The 17,847-nt window shown below is 50.8% G+C and overlaps 1 protein-coding gene and 1 long non-coding RNA gene across 2 annotated transcripts in view; one reads left to right on the forward strand and one right to left on the reverse strand.

Annotated features, from left to right (window-relative positions):
• The window catches only part of LOC144953753 (uncharacterized), a 102,561-nt gene extending 87,694 nt beyond the window's left edge, over window positions 1–14,867 (forward strand). Inside the window, 2 exon segments of the mRNA XM_078884348.1 lie at window positions 13,028–13,666; window positions 13,668–14,867. Coding sequence (XP_078740474.1) covers window positions 13,028–13,666; window positions 13,668–14,025 — 997 coding nt within the window. The 3' untranslated portion in view covers window positions 14,026–14,867.
• LOC144953755 (uncharacterized) lies at window positions 14,155–17,532 on the reverse strand. Its single transcript, XR_013640895.1, has 3 exons — window positions 17,280–17,532; window positions 15,822–15,968; window positions 14,155–14,194 (listed from the first exon to the last, which is right to left on the reverse strand). It is a non-coding gene; the product is annotated as an uncharacterized LOC144953755 (long non-coding RNA).
• Between the last annotated feature and the right edge of the window lie 315 nt (window positions 17,533–17,847).

The raw sequence follows: 17,847 nt of genomic DNA on the forward strand, positions 1-17,847 counted from the left end.
AGCTGTAGGCTTTAGGCCGCTGTGAGTTAATTTTGAATTTAAATGTTTTAATTAAAAACTATCTCAGGGAATTATAAGGGAATGTTACACTTGTGTAGCCAGGAAAGCCTCACTGAGTCTATAAAGGTTTTTGTAGGGTCCTGCCAAGTGTTTGCAGTAGGGGGCGATGTTGCTACACCTAATTGGACATCGGACGGACGGACGATATAATCTATTGTAGGCTGGTTCGCTTCGTTCCTACCAGTAAAAGTTACACGTAGAGGAGATACATTCTCAACAACACGAATTATAATTTTGTATTATGTGAGATACATTCTGACCAGCCCACGTGACCAGCCCCCCCGCCCACACGATGACGTCACCACGCACGGGGGCGGGCGCCCCAACCAACCCGAGCGCGATGACGTCACCACGCACGGGGGCGCCCCAACCACTTTTTTTTTTAATCCGTGAATAAAGAATTGCAGCGCAAATCGGCCGCTTGACGTGCTACGTGTGCCCTCTGGTGGACAAGTATTCAATGCGTGGTGACGTCTGCTATGTGGTGGACATGTGCAGTGTAGGCCAACACAGCACGCCAGCAGTTGCCGCTGTCAGGCGTCACCCCCTAGTTGTGCGTCGCTGCTGCTGCTGCGGCGTTCTGGCGTTTGTCCCAAGCGGGTTCCTGCAATGAAGCCATGAAGACACCGAACAGTTCCTCTGCTACAATTACCGCGCTAAGGCGCTGCAGTTGCACTATGTGGCCACACGGTGGCGCTACAGCCACCATGTTGGTCAAGTTATTTCAGAGAATTTTCATTTTGCTTTTTGGTTCTTTCGGTAAAGTAACGTAGAAAGGAAATAAATTAAATAATAGAATAGGACGTTTCGATTGCAACACAAGCAATCGTCATCAGGTAGAAAACAAACATAGTAAATCTTGGTTCTTTCGGTAAAGTCACGTAGAAGGGAAATAATAAAATAAAATAAATTTAACATAATAAAATACAATTCTCACGACGTTTCCCTGTCCCCAGACGACCTGCTTGTCAGTTTTGATGTGGTTTCCTTATTCACCAAAGTTCCTGTACCTGACACCATCGCAATCATTGAAAACTTGGTTCATCAAGGACTGAATCCTGGGGTACCCCCCCTGGTGAGACACTGCTTAACCAATACATACTTCACCTGGAATGGAACTTTCTACAAACTGAGCAGGGGCGGTTTCTTCATTAGGGCGATTGGGCGACGCACCACCAATCTCAGCCGTTACTGTGCCTCTGGATATAGTCCAATCAGCGTCATGTCACGTTCTGTGGAGTACCGCCTCTTTTTGGGCGATTTCACTATGGCTGAGAATCGCCCAGAGTGTTCCGATAGACTTACATTCAAAGATGTTTTTTTTCGAACGGCGGGCGAAGCAATGCATTCTCTATGGCTTCCGGGAGGGCTCGCACTAACGTGCTTACGTCATCATACGTAAGCACGTTTCAGTCAACACTATTATGTCGCCACCTAGTGGAGTCTTTAATAAAAGAAACTGAGTGGATTGTAATAATAGTGAGATAGAAACAAACAAGATGTATTGTAAGAGTCACTTTATTTTTCATTAATATTAAAGAAGTGAAGTTGCCTTTACATGCTTAAGCTGTTAATTTATCCATTGCATGGGTGGACCTTATCAATCATCCAGACATTTGCCCCCCCTGAGAGATTTTGCAGGAGCCGCCACTGAAACTGAGGGCACCCCAATGGGCTCCCCCCTATCTTCGGTTGTAGCCAACGTCTTCATGGAGAAATTTGAGACTGACGCCATCCAGACTGCCACTCTACGCCCGACCTTATGGAAGAGGTACGTAGATGACACTTTTGTCATCTGGCCACATGGCCGGCCGGCTCCAAGACCAATTCCTCAACCACATCATTTCCATACACCCAGCCATCACAAAGTGTACACACAATGTACACACGCACAGTGTACACACGCACAGTGTACACACACAGTGTACACACAGTGTACACACACAGTGTACACACACACAGTGTACACACACACAATGTATACACACAGTGTACACACACAGTGTACACACACACAGTGTACACACACACACTGTGTACACACAATGTACACACGCAGTGTACACACACACACACAGTGTACACACAGTGTGTACAGTGTACACACACACACAGTGTACACACAGTGTGTACACACACAATAATGTCCACATTGTTGAGCTGAGCACACACACCCAAGGGGTCTCTGTTCAAGGGAGGGAGCAATGGAAAATTAATCTTAATCAACTTAAACTCTAATCCCGCTACGTGACGTCACCACTCAGCATGACCTCATCGGCGTGAAACGCCAGGGGAAGGTGTACCTTGCTAGTGACGTCATGTTACCAAAGTATTCACCCCAACCCGTCTCAAGGGAGCGTGACGTCACCTCTGCCTGGGTCACTTCCGTTATCTGTTCAAGCACTATCCTTATTTGGGCAAAGCCACACCCACTGACTGGCGGTTCATTAACATAATTTATTCGTGAAAGACGTCACGAGTTCGTTGTGACCGGTTCGGCACCCACGGCCCATCCCTCCACGTTTGGGCCAGGCTCATTAACATAATTTATGTAAGTTACAGAGCCGCTCATTGTGAGTGTCTTGTACCCCACAAGTGACGTCATGTCACCTGCTGCTGCCGCGTGACGTCACGAGGTAACGGAAAGTTGCCGCTCCGCACGGGAACTGAAATCTGAGGTGAGAAATTCCCATCGCGGTTGTGGTGGTTGTTGTTGTTGTGGTGGTTGTTGTGGTTGTTGTTGTTTACCGAGGTAGAGCCTCGCTCTCTCTCTCGTAGGGATGTCAATTGAGTAACAGCGAGCATGGAAGCGATGTCCACGTTGGAACTTACAACGCGGGGCCTTGCCTCCTGCCCTCGCCTGGTCGCGTTCGCTTCAATTCTCTCGCTTAGTTTTGCAACCTGTGGAAGAACGCAATCAGCCAGGCGATGCGTTAGTTGTGTGTTGACCGACTCTCTGTGTTGTATTGCATTTCATTTCTAATTTTATTAAGTTTGTTTGATTAAGTGCAGTCACCAAACCTCCACATATCTCATTGACACAACGCCGTAATTATAATATGTTATAATAATTATAATATATAATAATTATGATATATAATAATTATAATATATAATTATAATGTTATGATAAGTATAATGTTATACTAATTATAATAATCAAATATGCCCCTCCAATATATTGCTATAAAAATATTTGTAAATAATAATTGCGATGCTCTGATAATAAAAAAACAATTTGCTAAGCCACAAGATTTGGACTTGTCTTAATATCACAATACATAGATTTCTGTTTATATGATTGCGTTGTACTTTATGAATCCCTAATCTCCGCCATTACATACTATGAAACAAGAAAAGGTAAAAAAGAAAAACAGAGCAATGTAATACAATACACTATTAGACATTGTATCAAATTTAAAAAAATCCATCCCATGTGTTAGTGAATTTTAAAAAATATTTTAGGGAGGAAATTAATTTTCTAATTTAGATTTTTTTCTGGGGGGGGGACCCCAGACCCCCTGGAAGATTTGGTCCCCCCCAATGTTGACTCCATGGCTACGGCCTTGCATTGACGTGCTAGTTTTTCTACCCCCTCCCCTCTCTCTGCCCCTTTCTCTACTCCGAGAAGCCAATGACTTATATAATGTATTTTTTTATTCTACGTGACTTTACCGAAAGAACCAAAGAGTATATTGCTTAAGTTTTATTTTCCCTTCACCTGGCTCGCTACTTTGTAACTTTGTTTTGTTTTAAATATTCACACAGTTTTTTTTTCATTTTTTACCAGGCCACGCCCGCTTGAGCTGCTGTACCGCTCTTGTTTTCAGAAGCGACCTGCCCACAACAACAATAACAACAAGGTGGGGCTTGTCAACAGCGTGGTGGTGTTCACTCTAGACGCGTGGCGGTGTTCACTCTAGACGCGTGGCGGTGTTCACTCTAGACGCGTGGTGGTGTTCACTCTAGACGTGTGGCTGTGTTCACTCTAGACGCGTGGCGGTGTTCACTCTGGACGCGTGGCGGTGTTCACTCTAGACACGTGGTTGTGTTCACTCTAGACGCGTGGCTGTGTTCGCTCTAGACGTGTGGCGGTGTTCACTCTAGATGCGTGGCGGTGTTCACTCTAGACGCTTGGCGGTGTTCACTCTAGACGTGTGGCGGTGTTCACTCTAGACGCGTGGCGGTGTTCAATCTAGACGCGTGGCGGTGTTCACTCTAGACGTGTGGCGGTGTTCACTCTAGACGCGTGGCGGTGTTCAATCTAGATGCGTGGCGGTGTTCACTCTAGACGTGTGGCTGTGTTCACTCTGGACGTGTGGCCGTGTTCGCTTTGGACGCGTGGCGGTGTTCACTCTCTACATGTGGAGGGGAAACCCGGGGATCGGGAAGGAAATCCACGCGACCACGGGGAGAGAGAGAGAGAGAGACACGTAAACTAAAAATATACAGCAGGCGTCAGGGTCGGGATCGAACCCACGACTTCCTGTATGCCAGGACAGGTAGTTAACATCTCACCACAGAGAGACACGCAGCCTCGGCTGTGTTGGTTGATCCTCAATGAATTACTTGGTAGAGTGAGGAAGCAATAATACTGAGCAGGTGAAGGTGGCCAGGCGTGGGTCTGGACACACTACCACCTGTGAACCATGCCAGTGTGTGACAGTGGTGGAGCCAGTGGGGGTGGGGTGGCACATGCCCCCCCAACGATCCGATAGAAATCCGTAATTTCGATAGGATCATTGGGGTTTATTAGTAACTAGCTTCACTACCCGGCTTTGCCCGGGACTTGGATTCTTGTCTTGGATTAATTTAATATTCCCTCATAATTCAATGAAAAACCCTGAAAAAATTGATGCTTGCAAGTGTAGAGGTGTAATTGTGTATGGGAGCGGATGGCCAACAAACACAAGGGGCGTGGTTAGGGCCGTACACATAGGAGGTGCTCACACCGACGTCCGCACCTGCATCCCCCACGGGCCCCTCCCGGGGGCCGAGTACTATAAAAGGTGGTGAGCCGGAGGGCTCGGGGTCGGGGTATCAGCTTTAACCAGCGAAGACGGAAGACCAGCTAGCATAGGCCCCGGAGCTCCCCTGGCTCGCTGTCCTTATCAGGGCCGACCAGGGCAAGCCGGTGGCGTGGCCCCGAGAGCCCAGACTGACGAGCCGGTCTGGAGACTCAGGGTGCCGGGATCCCAGCTTGACCAGGGCTGGGATAGTTAGCCTCCCCTAGCTCCGTAGTGGAGGACTTGGGCATAGGTTAGCGGGGTTAGAAGTTGTGTATCCCTGTAGCCAAGTGAAGGGGACGATACCCCCTTAAGTACTGTGTGTACCCATTACTGTGGACAAGTTGGTGTCAATAAATAAGTGTGCCTCCGACCCTGTCGTCAAGCCTCCTGAATACTTATTACATCTGGTGTCAGAAGTAAAACGTTCAACGATGGACACACGAGGGACGACACGTACCAGGGAGTCGGAGATGGAGGACACCGCGGCCGAATCGCCACCAGAGATGGCCGAGGTCGGATCGGAGCAGCCGGGGCCGAGTACACCCGCGCTGCTACGACAGGAAGGGGGGGATGCGTTGGCCGAGGGACTTCGGCTGGCTCACTCCCGCCTGGCGGAGCTGCTCTACGCTGCGGCCGCCGAGTTGGAAGAGATCACGCGGCTGGGGGCTGGAGGGGCTGCGCGGGACGACGACAGCAGCCGACGCGCGGCGACATTTCCCGCCACCCCGACGCGGCTCGCGGTTAAATTTCCCGCCATCGCTACAGTGCGAGCAGAGGGCGGGGCCGGCCCGCGTCAGGTGACTGCTGAGGGCCAAGCACAAGCCGTGACATCATCAGCACCGGCCAGCGCGTCAACATCAGAGCGACCGGCGATGCCATGCTCGCAGCCCGCCCACACTGTAACATCTGCTGGGAGCGACGGAGCGCGATCCGCAGCCACGGACGTCGCGTTACAGCAGCGACTGCCGCCTCTAAAAGAATTCGTGGGCACGGACGGAGACTGGGGCGGCTTCAAAAGGCGGTTCATCGCTCATCAAGAGATGGCGAACTGGACGGACGCCGAAGCACTACGCGCGCTGCCGGCGATGCTGGACAACGACGCCCTGGCTACTCTCACCTCGGCGCCCAAGGAAAAGCGCGCCACGCTGCACTTGGCGCTGCAGCTGCTGTCAGCTGTCTATGGGCCGCCTTCGGACTGCAGGCAGCTGTTCCACGATCGCCATCGGGGCGCCAACGAATCGCCTCTGGCCTTCCGGACGGCTCTCCTGGCCCTGGCAAAGGCAGCTTTCCCGCGGATGGACGAGGAGGGAGTGGACGCCATGGTGGCTGAAAAGCTGCTGCTACTCGCTGATGAGCTGGACGTCGCCGTCTTTGCTCAAGACGACGCAGAGATGTCGTCCTTGCTGGTCGCGCGCCACATCCACGGGGGCTTGCGGTCCCTGCGTCGCAAGGCCGCCAAGGGGGTGTCCGGCCAAGCCATGGCGGCCACCACCCTCCCATCGGAGGAGGTCTGCGGGGTGGAGCGGCGGGGAAAATGGAGATCGGCGGCACCACAGGCTCGGAACGGACCGAGCCGCCAGGAGCAGCCCAGGCCATCTGGGGCGCTCACACGGTGCTACAACTGTGGCCTTCAAGGCCACGTTGCTTCAGGATGCCGGGCTCCCCGTCAGCGCGGGGCGACACCTCGTCAGGACGCCGCGCCGTCTCCACCCAAGCTCCAGCAGAGAAATACGGCGAGTCGTGGCACCTCACACGTTTGGCCCATGCACACATCCGACACACACTCACGCGCTGAAACGGACAGGGTTCGAAAATCGACGGCCGTTGCGTCGGATTGTTCTGAAATGCGGCGGGCGCTCCAACCGGGTCAGTGGTCGGCGCTCGCCCATCGGGTCGTTGCAGCGTCGGCGGGATCGTCGGTCGTGGTGGGTCATATTGATGGGGTAGAGGTGCGGATTTTGATTGACACAGGGGCATCGGCGACCATTATATCTGATTTGATTTATAACATCCTTCCCGTTCAAAGTCGTCCCTTGCTCCCCGTTGACGTGCCATGCTATGCTGCTAACGGCGGCTCGCTGGGCATTATTGGCCAAATCCGCGCCAAAATTTGCATTGGAGACATTAAATTATCCGGGCCTGTTTTGGTTTCCTCCTCACTCGCGGTTCCGTGCCTGTTGGGGACGCATTTCTTGGCCAAAATGCCCATTCTTATCTTGATTGACCAGGGGTGCATCGAGCTCCCGTCGGGCCGACGTGTTACATTTTTGTCTTCCCCCACCACGGAGCGTCGGGCGTTTGCCACCGTGCAGGCGCTCGTGACAAAAACTGTGCGCGTACCCCCGGGGGCTCAGATGCTCATCCCTCTTAGGTTGCGTCGGCCGTTTGCTGAAGGGGTTGCGGATCGGGGGGTCTTGTTGGGACCATCTCGGGCCGGGGTCAATGGACCCGATTTGCTAGCGGCTCAGACCATGGTGAAAGGGGATGGGGACCCCTTCATTGCAGTCCTTAATGTAGGATCGCGAACGGCCGTGGTTCCTCAAGGGACCGTGCTTGCACACGCAACGCCGGTACCCTATGAGGAACCACTCGTGGGTCAGGTAAGCACCGATCCTCTGTCGCGACCGCATTCGGACTGTGATGACGGATGGCTGGATGCGCTTTGCGCGGGATCAGTGGACCTGTCCGACTCGCAGCGTGCGCAGCTGCGAGTTCTCCTGAACGAATTTGCCGACGTTTTTAGTCAACACAAATTTGATATTGGTTGTACTAAATTGCTGCGACACCATATTGACACGGGTGACAGCGCGCCAATCCGCCAAAATCCCTTTCGGTTGAGTCCCGCCGAAAAGGATCATGTCAAATCGGCTGTTGATGACATGCTAGCCGCCGATATCATTTCCCCTTCCAACAGCCCGTGGGGCGCGCCGATCGTTTTGGTGAAAAAACACGACGGCTCACTGCGGTTTTGTGTCGACTTTCGGCGATTGAACAAAATTTCTGTGGCAGATGCGTACCCGCTTCCTCGAATGGATGAGTCGCTCGATGCCTTGGCGGGGGCGCGATTCTTTTCCACCCTCGATTTACTTTCTGGATTCTGGCAGCTTCTTCTGGATGACGAATCCAAACCTAAGACGGCTTTCCGTACACCGCAAGGCCTCTTCCAATTTAACCGCTTGCCGATGGGCTTACATTCTGCGCCAGCAACTTTTCAGCGGTTAATGGAACTGGTCTTGGCAGGCTTGCAATGGGATTCGTGTTTAATTTACTTGGACGATGTCATCGTCTTTAGCAAATCATTCGATGAACACCTCCAGAGGTTGCGTGCTGTTTTTCTCAAAATGCGGGCTGCCAATTTGAAATTTAAACCGCAGAAGTGCCATTTGCTCCGCGAATCGGTGCGGTATTTGGGTCACATTGTGGGGCGCTCGGGGATATCCACTGATCCCGCCAAAACGGAATGCGTCAGCTCCTGGCCAACTCCCACCTCGGTGGGAGAGGTCAGGAGTTTCATTGGGTTCGCGTCGTACTACCGACAGTTTGTGGCTGACTTCGCTACGATCGCGAAACCATTGCACGACTTGACGTCCAAGGGAGTCAGGTTTCATTGGGGGCCGGAGGAGGAGGCTGCTTTTCGCGCCCTCCGGAATGCCCTGGTGGGGGCTCCGCCGTTGAATTACCCCAATTTCTCACAACCCTTCTTGCTCGATACAGACGCAAGTAACACGGGCATTGGGGGTGTGCTGTCCCAGCTCATTGGGGGCGTAGAGCATGTGGTGGCTTACGATAGTCGAATACTGTCTCCGGCGGAACAACGGTACTGCGTTACCCGTCGGGAATTATTGGCAATTGTTTATTTCATTCAGCAGTACCGCCCGTATCTGTACGGTCGGCGTTTCACCGTCCGTACAGATCATGCCGCTCTACAGTACGCCCTGCGGGTTCAACAACCATCGGGGCAGTTGTCTCGATGGTTGGAGATTCTCCAAGACTACGACTTTGTCACCACATATCGTAAGGGCGTCCGCCACACGAACGCTGACGCCCTGTCGCGGTTGCCACCCACTTCGGAGTGTGCCTGCCTCTTGGGTTCGGGGCGTTGTAGGCCCCCGAACGTGACCACCAATTCGGTCTTCGTGGCCGCCGCCGATGCGCCTTCGGCTTCGGGTCCTATCGAGCAAGAAGGGAGGGATTCGTTGCTGGGGTTGTCGGTTGCGGAGTGGGGACGCCTCCAAATGGAGGACACCTCCCTCCTCGCTCTGCGCCGTCGCACCGGGGGGGTTGGTCAGGGGGTGGCGAACGTTGACTCGTGGGGGTTGTTCCAGGGGCTTCTAATGCACTGGGACGGAAAATCCCGCAGCCAACGGCTCGTGGTGCCTGCAGCATTGAGGGGTAAGGTGGTATGGGCTGCGCATGAGCGGCTCCTGCACTTGGGGGTTCACAAGACCTTTGCCATGCTCCAGCTCGATTTCTTCTGGCCGGGCATGGCAAAGGACGTGGGGGATCTCTTGGGGTCATGCACGCAATGCGCGCAGCGGAAGCCACCAGCGAGGGGGTCCAACCCTCCGCTGCAGTCCATAAAGGTTTCCCGGGTTAACGAGCTCGTTGCTCTGGATATTCTCGGCCCATTTCCCGCTACACCCAGGGGAAATAGGTATTTATTGACAGGGGTCGAATACTTCACGAGATGGCCTATGGCCTGGCCCCTGGCCAACCAGTCGGCAGCAGCCATCGCGGAGGCCTTTGTCCAGGGCTATGTCCTCGACAAGGGTGCTCCGGAACGGCTGCTGACTGACCAGGGTAAGAATTTTTCGGGGAAACTCCTCCGCGAGGTATGCGACCTCTTGGGTACGGAGAAAATTCGGACCTCCCCGTATCACCCGCAAACTGACGGGATGGTGGAACGGCTGCATCGGACTATCACGTCCATGCTGTCCCAGCAGGTATCGGAATCCCAGACAGATTGGGACCTTCGCATTTCCGGTGTGTTACAAGCCTACAGGATGGCTCCCCACGCGGCCACCGGATTTTCCCCTTTCTTTTTAATGTATGGCCGCGAGGCTAACCCCCCTGTGACGACCCAGCTGAAGCTCTCGGCGCCTCAGGCGAAGTCTACCTTGTCCGAACACGTTAAATTTAACATCAGCAAGTTATCTGAGGCGCGGGAAGCGGCCGTGCAAAATTCTGAACTCCGCCAGAAGGCGAACGAGAGGCTTCGGCTGGGGCGGGTACATGTGTTCAAATGGGAACCAGGGGACAGGGCATGGTTGCACTGTCCCCAGGTGCCGCTGGCAACCTCGTCAAAGTTGGTACGGCCGTGGCGGGGGCCAGTGGAGGTCGTACAGGTCTTGCGGCCGCAATGTGTTCGCGTCAAATGGGGGAGGCGTCGGTGGTACGTGCACCCCTCAAGGTTGAAACCGTTCATTGCGCCGCCCCGTGGTTCACACACACACACGCATGGCCAAACGTGTGAGGGGTCCGCCGACCCCCCGACGTCGCTGCTCTCGCCTAACCTGACATCAACTGTTCCATCTCCAGGGGCAACAGGAGTGACGGGTCCACGCCCGCCAACCCCTCCCGGAGGGGTCGGGGGTCACTCGGCAGCGACGCCAGACTCTCTTGCACCCGGACCGTCAACAACCGCCACTGAGCGTGCCGGGACGGGCCCTTGTGACGGGTCCGCCGCGAGAACGCGCGCCAAAACGCGCAGACTATTGTGAGGTCGGCCGTTGGGGGGCCCTTGCGGACAGTGGGGGGGAGGCGTCCGGAGTGCGTGTATATATGTTGGGTTTGCGGAATGGGGTATTTATTCGGGAGGGTGCGCCGGGTTATTTTTTTTTCTCTTTCTTCTTCTACCTGTTTCCTGTTGTTGTTGTTGTTGTTATGGTTGTCATTGTTCTTGTTAAAATTACGTGAGGCACACACGGTTTTGGGGAGGGATGCACCTTTATGCTGATTTTGTTGCAGCCGGGGACGGCTGCGAGCTGTACAGGGGGGGGGTGATGTAGAGGTGTAATTGTGTATGGGAGCGGATGGCCAACAAACACAAGGGGCGTGGTTAGGGCCGTACACATAGGAGGTGCTCACACCGACGTCCGCACTTGCATCCCCCACGGGCCCCTCCCGGGGGCCGAGTACTATAAAAGGTGGTGAGCCGGAGGGCTCGGGGTCGGGGTATCAGCTTTAACCAGCGAAGACGGAAGACCAGCTAGCATAGGCCGCGGAGCTCCCCTGGATCGCTGTCCTTATCAGGGCCGACCAGGGCAAGCCGGTGGCGTGGCCCCGAGAGCCCAGACTGACGAGCCGGTCTGGAGACTCAGGGTGCCGGGATCCCAGCTTGACCAGGGCTGGGAGAGTTAGCCTCCCCTAGCTCCGTAGTGGAGGACTTGCGCATAGGTTAGCGGGGTTAGAAGTTGTGTATCCCTGTAGCCAAGTGAAGGGGACGATACCCCCTTAAGTACTGTGTGTACCCATTACTGTGGACAAGTTGGTGTCAATAAATAAGTGTGCCTCCGACCCTGTCGTCAAGCCTCCTGAATACTTACTACACAAGAAAGAAGCCGAAACACTTCAATTTACCTAAATCGGATGTTTTCACTCAAGGAAATTCAACCTGAACCCACTGCTACGTCAGGTCGATTTTTGCCACTCGGGAAGGGAATGACGTGGCATTCGCTTAGACATTTCAGACAGCATAAGCTGTGAAAATTTCATGATGCCAGATCTCAGCGTTGGAGAGTTTTTGCTGCTTCACACAAACAAACAGGTGTAAGTTCTGCTTTATATTTAAGATGGTAGTTGTACCCATTCTTCACACGGATTTGTATTGAAACTCCGAGAAGCCAATGACTTAATCGGCCAGGAGCGAAGCGCCACCTAAAATCTCCCGGCACGCTGTGAACAGCTGTAGAAGTACGGCGTGCGAAGAGCCATGTGGTAGGGGGGTAAGCATTGCAGAGCGCTTAGCTCAGGTGTGATGCGGGTTGATGCCACATACGTCATGGTCATTTCCCCCCCCCCCCCCCCCCCCCCAAAATACAAAAGTCTATTTTTCTTTCCTGAAGGCATCAACACGCGTCGAATGAAAAGCAAGGGACAAGTCCTTTCTTACTAACAACTCCTTTCTCACTAACAACTCCTTACTTACTAACAACTCCTTACTTACTAACAACTCCTGTAATTTTTCATTGCTGGAGGGGTTTCCCCCCCCCTACCTGAAAATCCTTTCTCCACCTCTGAGTGTGTGACAGTGTCAAGTTTGTATTTGCAGTAAAGTCTATTAACTCTATTGAGCACAGAGGTTATATCAAAACAGTAGTTTATTTTAGTTTTCCTCTGGAACTCTTTGTAAGAATGGAGTCAGGAAGTGATCACAGCACACACGTGCAGCAGCTGAAGTCGGAACTGCTCATCCCAACAATCAAGGACATCTGTGCCTGGCTTCACACCTCTAAGTTGCGATTGAACATTAATTTATGCATTTGTGCATGACACAAATAGTATTATTTGCAACACCCTTTGCTATGTCAGCTGAATTTAGCTTTCATAAACATTTATTTAGAAGCCAGACAGCTGAAATTGTGTGCTGAGTTTTGGGTTAACGTTCATTTTGAAGATACGAGGGCTTCCAGGCATGTTTATGACCATTTGCCCTCTCATTGTGTGCCATAACAGCCCGTGTGATGAATTTGGGACACTTTTTTTACTATATCATAAATATATGAATAACTATAGACGTGTAAGTCACGTGTGACTGTGTATATATGCATTCCTCTGTGCCTCGATACTGACGTGTAGATGGTGTGGATATTCTTTGTTTCTGTCTGCAGCTGTCGCTGCCTCTGCAGAAGTGGTCTCATGGAGCAAAGGCACTCGGCGTGGCTCGGTGCAAAAAGGCAACAATGCGACCGGTGTGCATACAGCACGGATTGTCCTGCACATTTCACACGGCACCAGAGAACTCACACAGGAGAGAAACCCTTCAAGTGCAGTGTGTGTGGGAAGGCGTTTGCATATTCATCTACTCTTGTAAAACACCAGAGAATACACACGGGAGAGAAACCCTTCAAGTGCAGTGTGTGTGGGAAGGCATTTTTATATTCATCTGCTCTTGTAACACACCAGAGAACACACACGGGAGAGAAACCCTTCAAGTGCAGTGTGTGTGGGAAGGCGTTTGCACAGTCACCACATCTTGTAAAACACCAGAGAGCACACACGGGAGAGAAACCCTTCAAGTGCAGTGTGTGTGGGAAGGTGTTTGCATGTTCAGCTCATCTTGTAACACACCAGAGAACACACACGGGAGAGAAACCCTTCAAGTGCAGTGTGTGTGGGAAGGTGTTTGCATGTTCAGCTCATCTTGTAACACACCAGAGAACACACACGGGAGAAAAACCCTTCAAGTGCAGTGTGTGTGGGAAGGCGTTTGCACAGTCATCTACTCTTGTAGCACACCAGAGAACACACACGGGAGAGAAACCCTTCAAGTGCAGTGTGTGTGGGAAGGCGTTTGCACGTTCAGCTCATCTTGTAAAACACCAGAGAACACACACGGGAGAAAAATCCTTCAAGTGCAGTGTGTGTGGGAAGGCGTTTGCAGTCATCTACTCTTGTAACACACCAGAGAACACACACGGGAGAGAAACCCTTCAAGTGCGGTGTGTGTGGGAAGGCGTTTACACTTTCACGAAATCTTCAAAGACACCAGAGATCACACAAGCATCAGAAGATCCACAAGGATTGGAGTCTGAAATCAGCTTGTGAAAGTCAAAGTGCCTCAATGAGCCCATCCCTCATCAAACAAGAACCGGAAGAAAATCCCAGCTTGGACGCTTTTAAAGGTATCGAGGTGAAATGTGAAGAAGTGATGGTGAAGAGCGAAGAAGTGAAGGTAAAATTTGAAATGAAGATTCAACTCCAAAATGGGACCTTCGCATCGATGGAGGCAACGTGAAGCAGGAGGAGAATTCTGACTGTGAGGCAGAGCGAGGCAACTCCCAGCAGTTTGTGGAAGTGGAGGTGTGGGTGGACTTCCTCCGAGACAATACAAAGTCAAATGGAGACCCGGTAGATGTGTAAGCCAGTGACGATGTCGCTCCAATAGATGCACCTTTGTCACAGGCCTTTAATGACAAGAATGTGAAGTTGAACACTCAATTGCTAGGTTCAACCTGCAGGGTAAGAGCGGCCAGTCTTTGTGGACCTGTGTGTTGGGTAGATCTCTAACCAGGAGCGAGAGCCAATAAGCTCCCAAGCATTCACTATGTTATCATAATTGCATTTATATTGTGCTTGCTTAATTGCCTTGGCAATTCGTAGTTTTGTATCGTTTCTCGTCTCAAACACTCGAAGAGCATCCCCAAGTAGCAGCTGCCCCTGTGTGGCACAAGGTGGTGGCCCTGCACTGGCCTGCATGTGGACAAGAGCCTGTCAGTGGGGGGCGATGGTTGATGTGGCATCTCAGTTGTGGAGTTTGTAGGTAATGTTTGGAATTTGCAAAATTTTTACCCAGATGCCAGCATGCAATGGCCGACTCGTTTTAAATGGTGCATTAGTATGGTGTACATACACTTAAGCAGACAGTGTTTTTTGTTTATCTTGTTAATACGATGTAACCTGATGCAGCATATTTCAGTGCAGTAATTTAACTTCGTAAAAATGATTGTCAATAATTTAGAATGAATACTAGTCCGATTGTGTGCGTACATGTAACATTTTGTCTACAAGGGTCAAACATTGATTAAGTCATGTTAGGACAAAGTCTGTGTTTTTGGAGTAAACTGTACAGATCACTCAGGTGAGACTCATTGTTCTTGTGATACAGGTCAAAGGGTACTTTTGTGGTTTCAGGAAGCATCTCCCTCTGGAGCAACTCATTGTCTTTGAAATAGGGAGCACACTCGGATCATTCATCAATTACAAGGCATACCACTCAAAAGTTACACTTAGTGGAGATACATTCTCTACAACACGAATTATAATTTGGTATTACATGTTGACGCAAATTTCGTCTAACTAGGACTAGAAATGCTCCTTACAGATTAACGTCTGGATGTTTGAAGCTATCGGTTGAAACAAGCCCGGCTGCTGTTGAGACTCTGTGCACCAATCGGGGTGCACAGGTGGCTTGCACTGAATCAATGATGCACTCTCAGAAGGCTGTGCTAGTTATCGTTTGTGTAAAACATTCCTTTGTTTCGTGGAGAGATCGATAAATGAAAGATGTCGTGTCTGCTGATCTGCTTCATAGCAAAGAGATAATTTTAAGAGCATATTTGGAATGCATTTTTGGTAGAGATTTGTATTCGGTTACAAGGCAGAGCACATCGAGTAGATACATTCTCCACAACAATACTCATTAGAATTTTGCATGAAGTCTTATTTGTTGGTGAACTAGGACAAGAAATGGTCCTTGCCGATTAACGTCTGGATGTTCACAACCATGGGTTGAAGCAAGCCTGACCGCCTGCAGCCCCCTCACAACCATTTACGGCCTTGGGCCAGGAAAGTCACGATGAAAATTGCACACGAACGACGCATCCACACAAACTCCCGATGCTCCATTTTGAAGTTTTAAAATGAAACAATTTTGAATTGTATTATGTTTAGAATTAGATAATTGTATTTCTTCATTAAAGCTTATATCATTTTACATCTGGAAGACTTAATTGAAAACGACATTTAGTGTGAATTTTATCTCGTCGTTAAGTAGATGGCCTTACTGGGGTTCGGTTCGATGCGGACTTTCACCTGGTTGGGTTCGCGGGGTGGAGATGAGGCGACACAGAGCTGGCCGTGCCAGAAGACTGCCGTCTGCAGATCGATTCCAACGCGATCGAACGTCTGTCCCTGCTCCTCCGTCGTTCATGCAGGGGGCGCGTAGGTTTACAGCGCTCCCTGCATGAAAGTGATGAAAAGTGCAGCGTTCATCACAGAGAGATGAAGTGCGCTGATATAAGAGTACTAGTAGGAAGTATCTGGCGTTGCCCGGGCGAAAAAGACAAACGTGGACTTAGACACACATACAGACATTCGCTTCAGATACACACACATGGAGTTAAACACGCAAATCTACGTACACACATACAGCGACTCGAACACACACGTAGACTCACACACACATGGACCTAAGCACACATGGCTTTACACACATCGACTAAGAGACACACACATGGACTCACACAGCAATCCCCGATGATGCCACAGCTAGAGCAATTCTCTCTGGCGAGCCTTTGCGAGGAGCAGTTTCAAAACAAAGGTCTTCCCAGTACTGGCAGGTGCATCAATGATACAAATGACTCGACTTGTAGTCTCAATGTCTTCCAAGATTTCCGTGTAGGCTTCTATTTGTGCATCCATCAGCTTTGGTTAATTTTCTTAAATAAATGTAAGAATCTGTCAAGCATAATAGCATATTTCACGTAGGATCTCTTCAGCAAGGGCATGCAGGTTGTCCCTGTAGGGTGTTGGTAGTCCCATAGACGTGAAGTATTTTCCAGCAATGGAGTGCAGTTTGCTGATTTCTTTTGGGATCTGAAAATTTCATTGTAAAATTTCCCATTTTTTCGTAATATATAGAATACTAATGCTTAACAAAATGGAGGAATTCACTTTTTATTGGAAAATCTAGCTATGAAAATTTAGCAAATTTCATGGTGAAATTTCTCACTTTAATTGTAATATATAGGCTACTCAGTCTAAACACAACGGAGGAATACACTTTTTGTTTAAAAATACATCTGTAAAAATTCGTTCAATTTTAGCCAAAAACGGCAGAGGTTAGTATGCCGATTTCCTGTTTGGGATGTGAACATTTCATCGTGAAATTTTCCACTTTTAATCTAATACATAGCATACTAAGGCTAAATACAATGGAGAAATTAACTTTTGTCGACAAATAAGGCTGTGAAAGTTTGGCTTATTGAGCCTAAAATCGGCACAGTATGCCGATGAACTTTTTTATATTCGAAAATTTCATGCATGAAATTCCCCACTTTTTTACGTAATATATAGGCTACTCAGGCTAAACACAACCAAGGAATGCACTTTTCGTTGAAAAATAAAGCCATGAAAATTGGGCCAATTTTGCCAAAAAACGGCCTAGGTTCGTATGGCGATTAATCTTTATGGACGTGAAAATGTCATCGTGAAATGTCGCCAGCGGTGTGCTGGAGAGCCAAGCCACGACATCTACAAAGTGCTGCTCACAGCGAGTAGCAGCACCGGTGGAGGTCGTCACGGCACACACAGAGGGGGTGGGTGGCCAGCATCACGCCCGGCCGCCTTTGTCTCCCCAGTGCTGGCGATGTTGACACACCGCACCGGGCACTCGTTTGAGGCTGAGTCGACGTAGGGGAGGCTCAGGACCGGCTCAGAAAGTCGTCACTGGCGGTGTTGGCCACGAGCGGGAATGGAACTCGGCTGGTCGATGCGGAGCGCAGCGCTCTTCACGTCACTGCCAACAACAACAAACTTGAACTCTGACCCCGCTCTCTGACGTCACCGCTCAGCGTGACCTCATCGGCGTCAAACGACAAGGGGAGGTGTGCCGCGTTAGTGACGTCATGTCACTCACCCCCCGACCCCCGTCCTCTTGAGCGTGACGTCACATCCACTCAGCCGCTGCCGATAACTGTCCCAGTGCCAATCCTTATTTGGGCAAAGCCACGCCCGGTGCCTGGCGGCTCATTAACATAATGTATTCGTGAAAGTCGTCGCGAGTTGAGGGCCGCTCATTGTGGGAGGGGAGTATCATCGTACACCGCAAGTGACGTCA

Source organism: Lampetra fluviatilis, chromosome 82 (genome assembly GCF_964198595.1).
Source record: "Lampetra fluviatilis chromosome 82, kcLamFluv1.1, whole genome shotgun sequence".
Lineage (NCBI taxonomy): Eukaryota > Metazoa > Chordata > Hyperoartia > Petromyzontiformes > Petromyzontidae > Lampetra > Lampetra fluviatilis.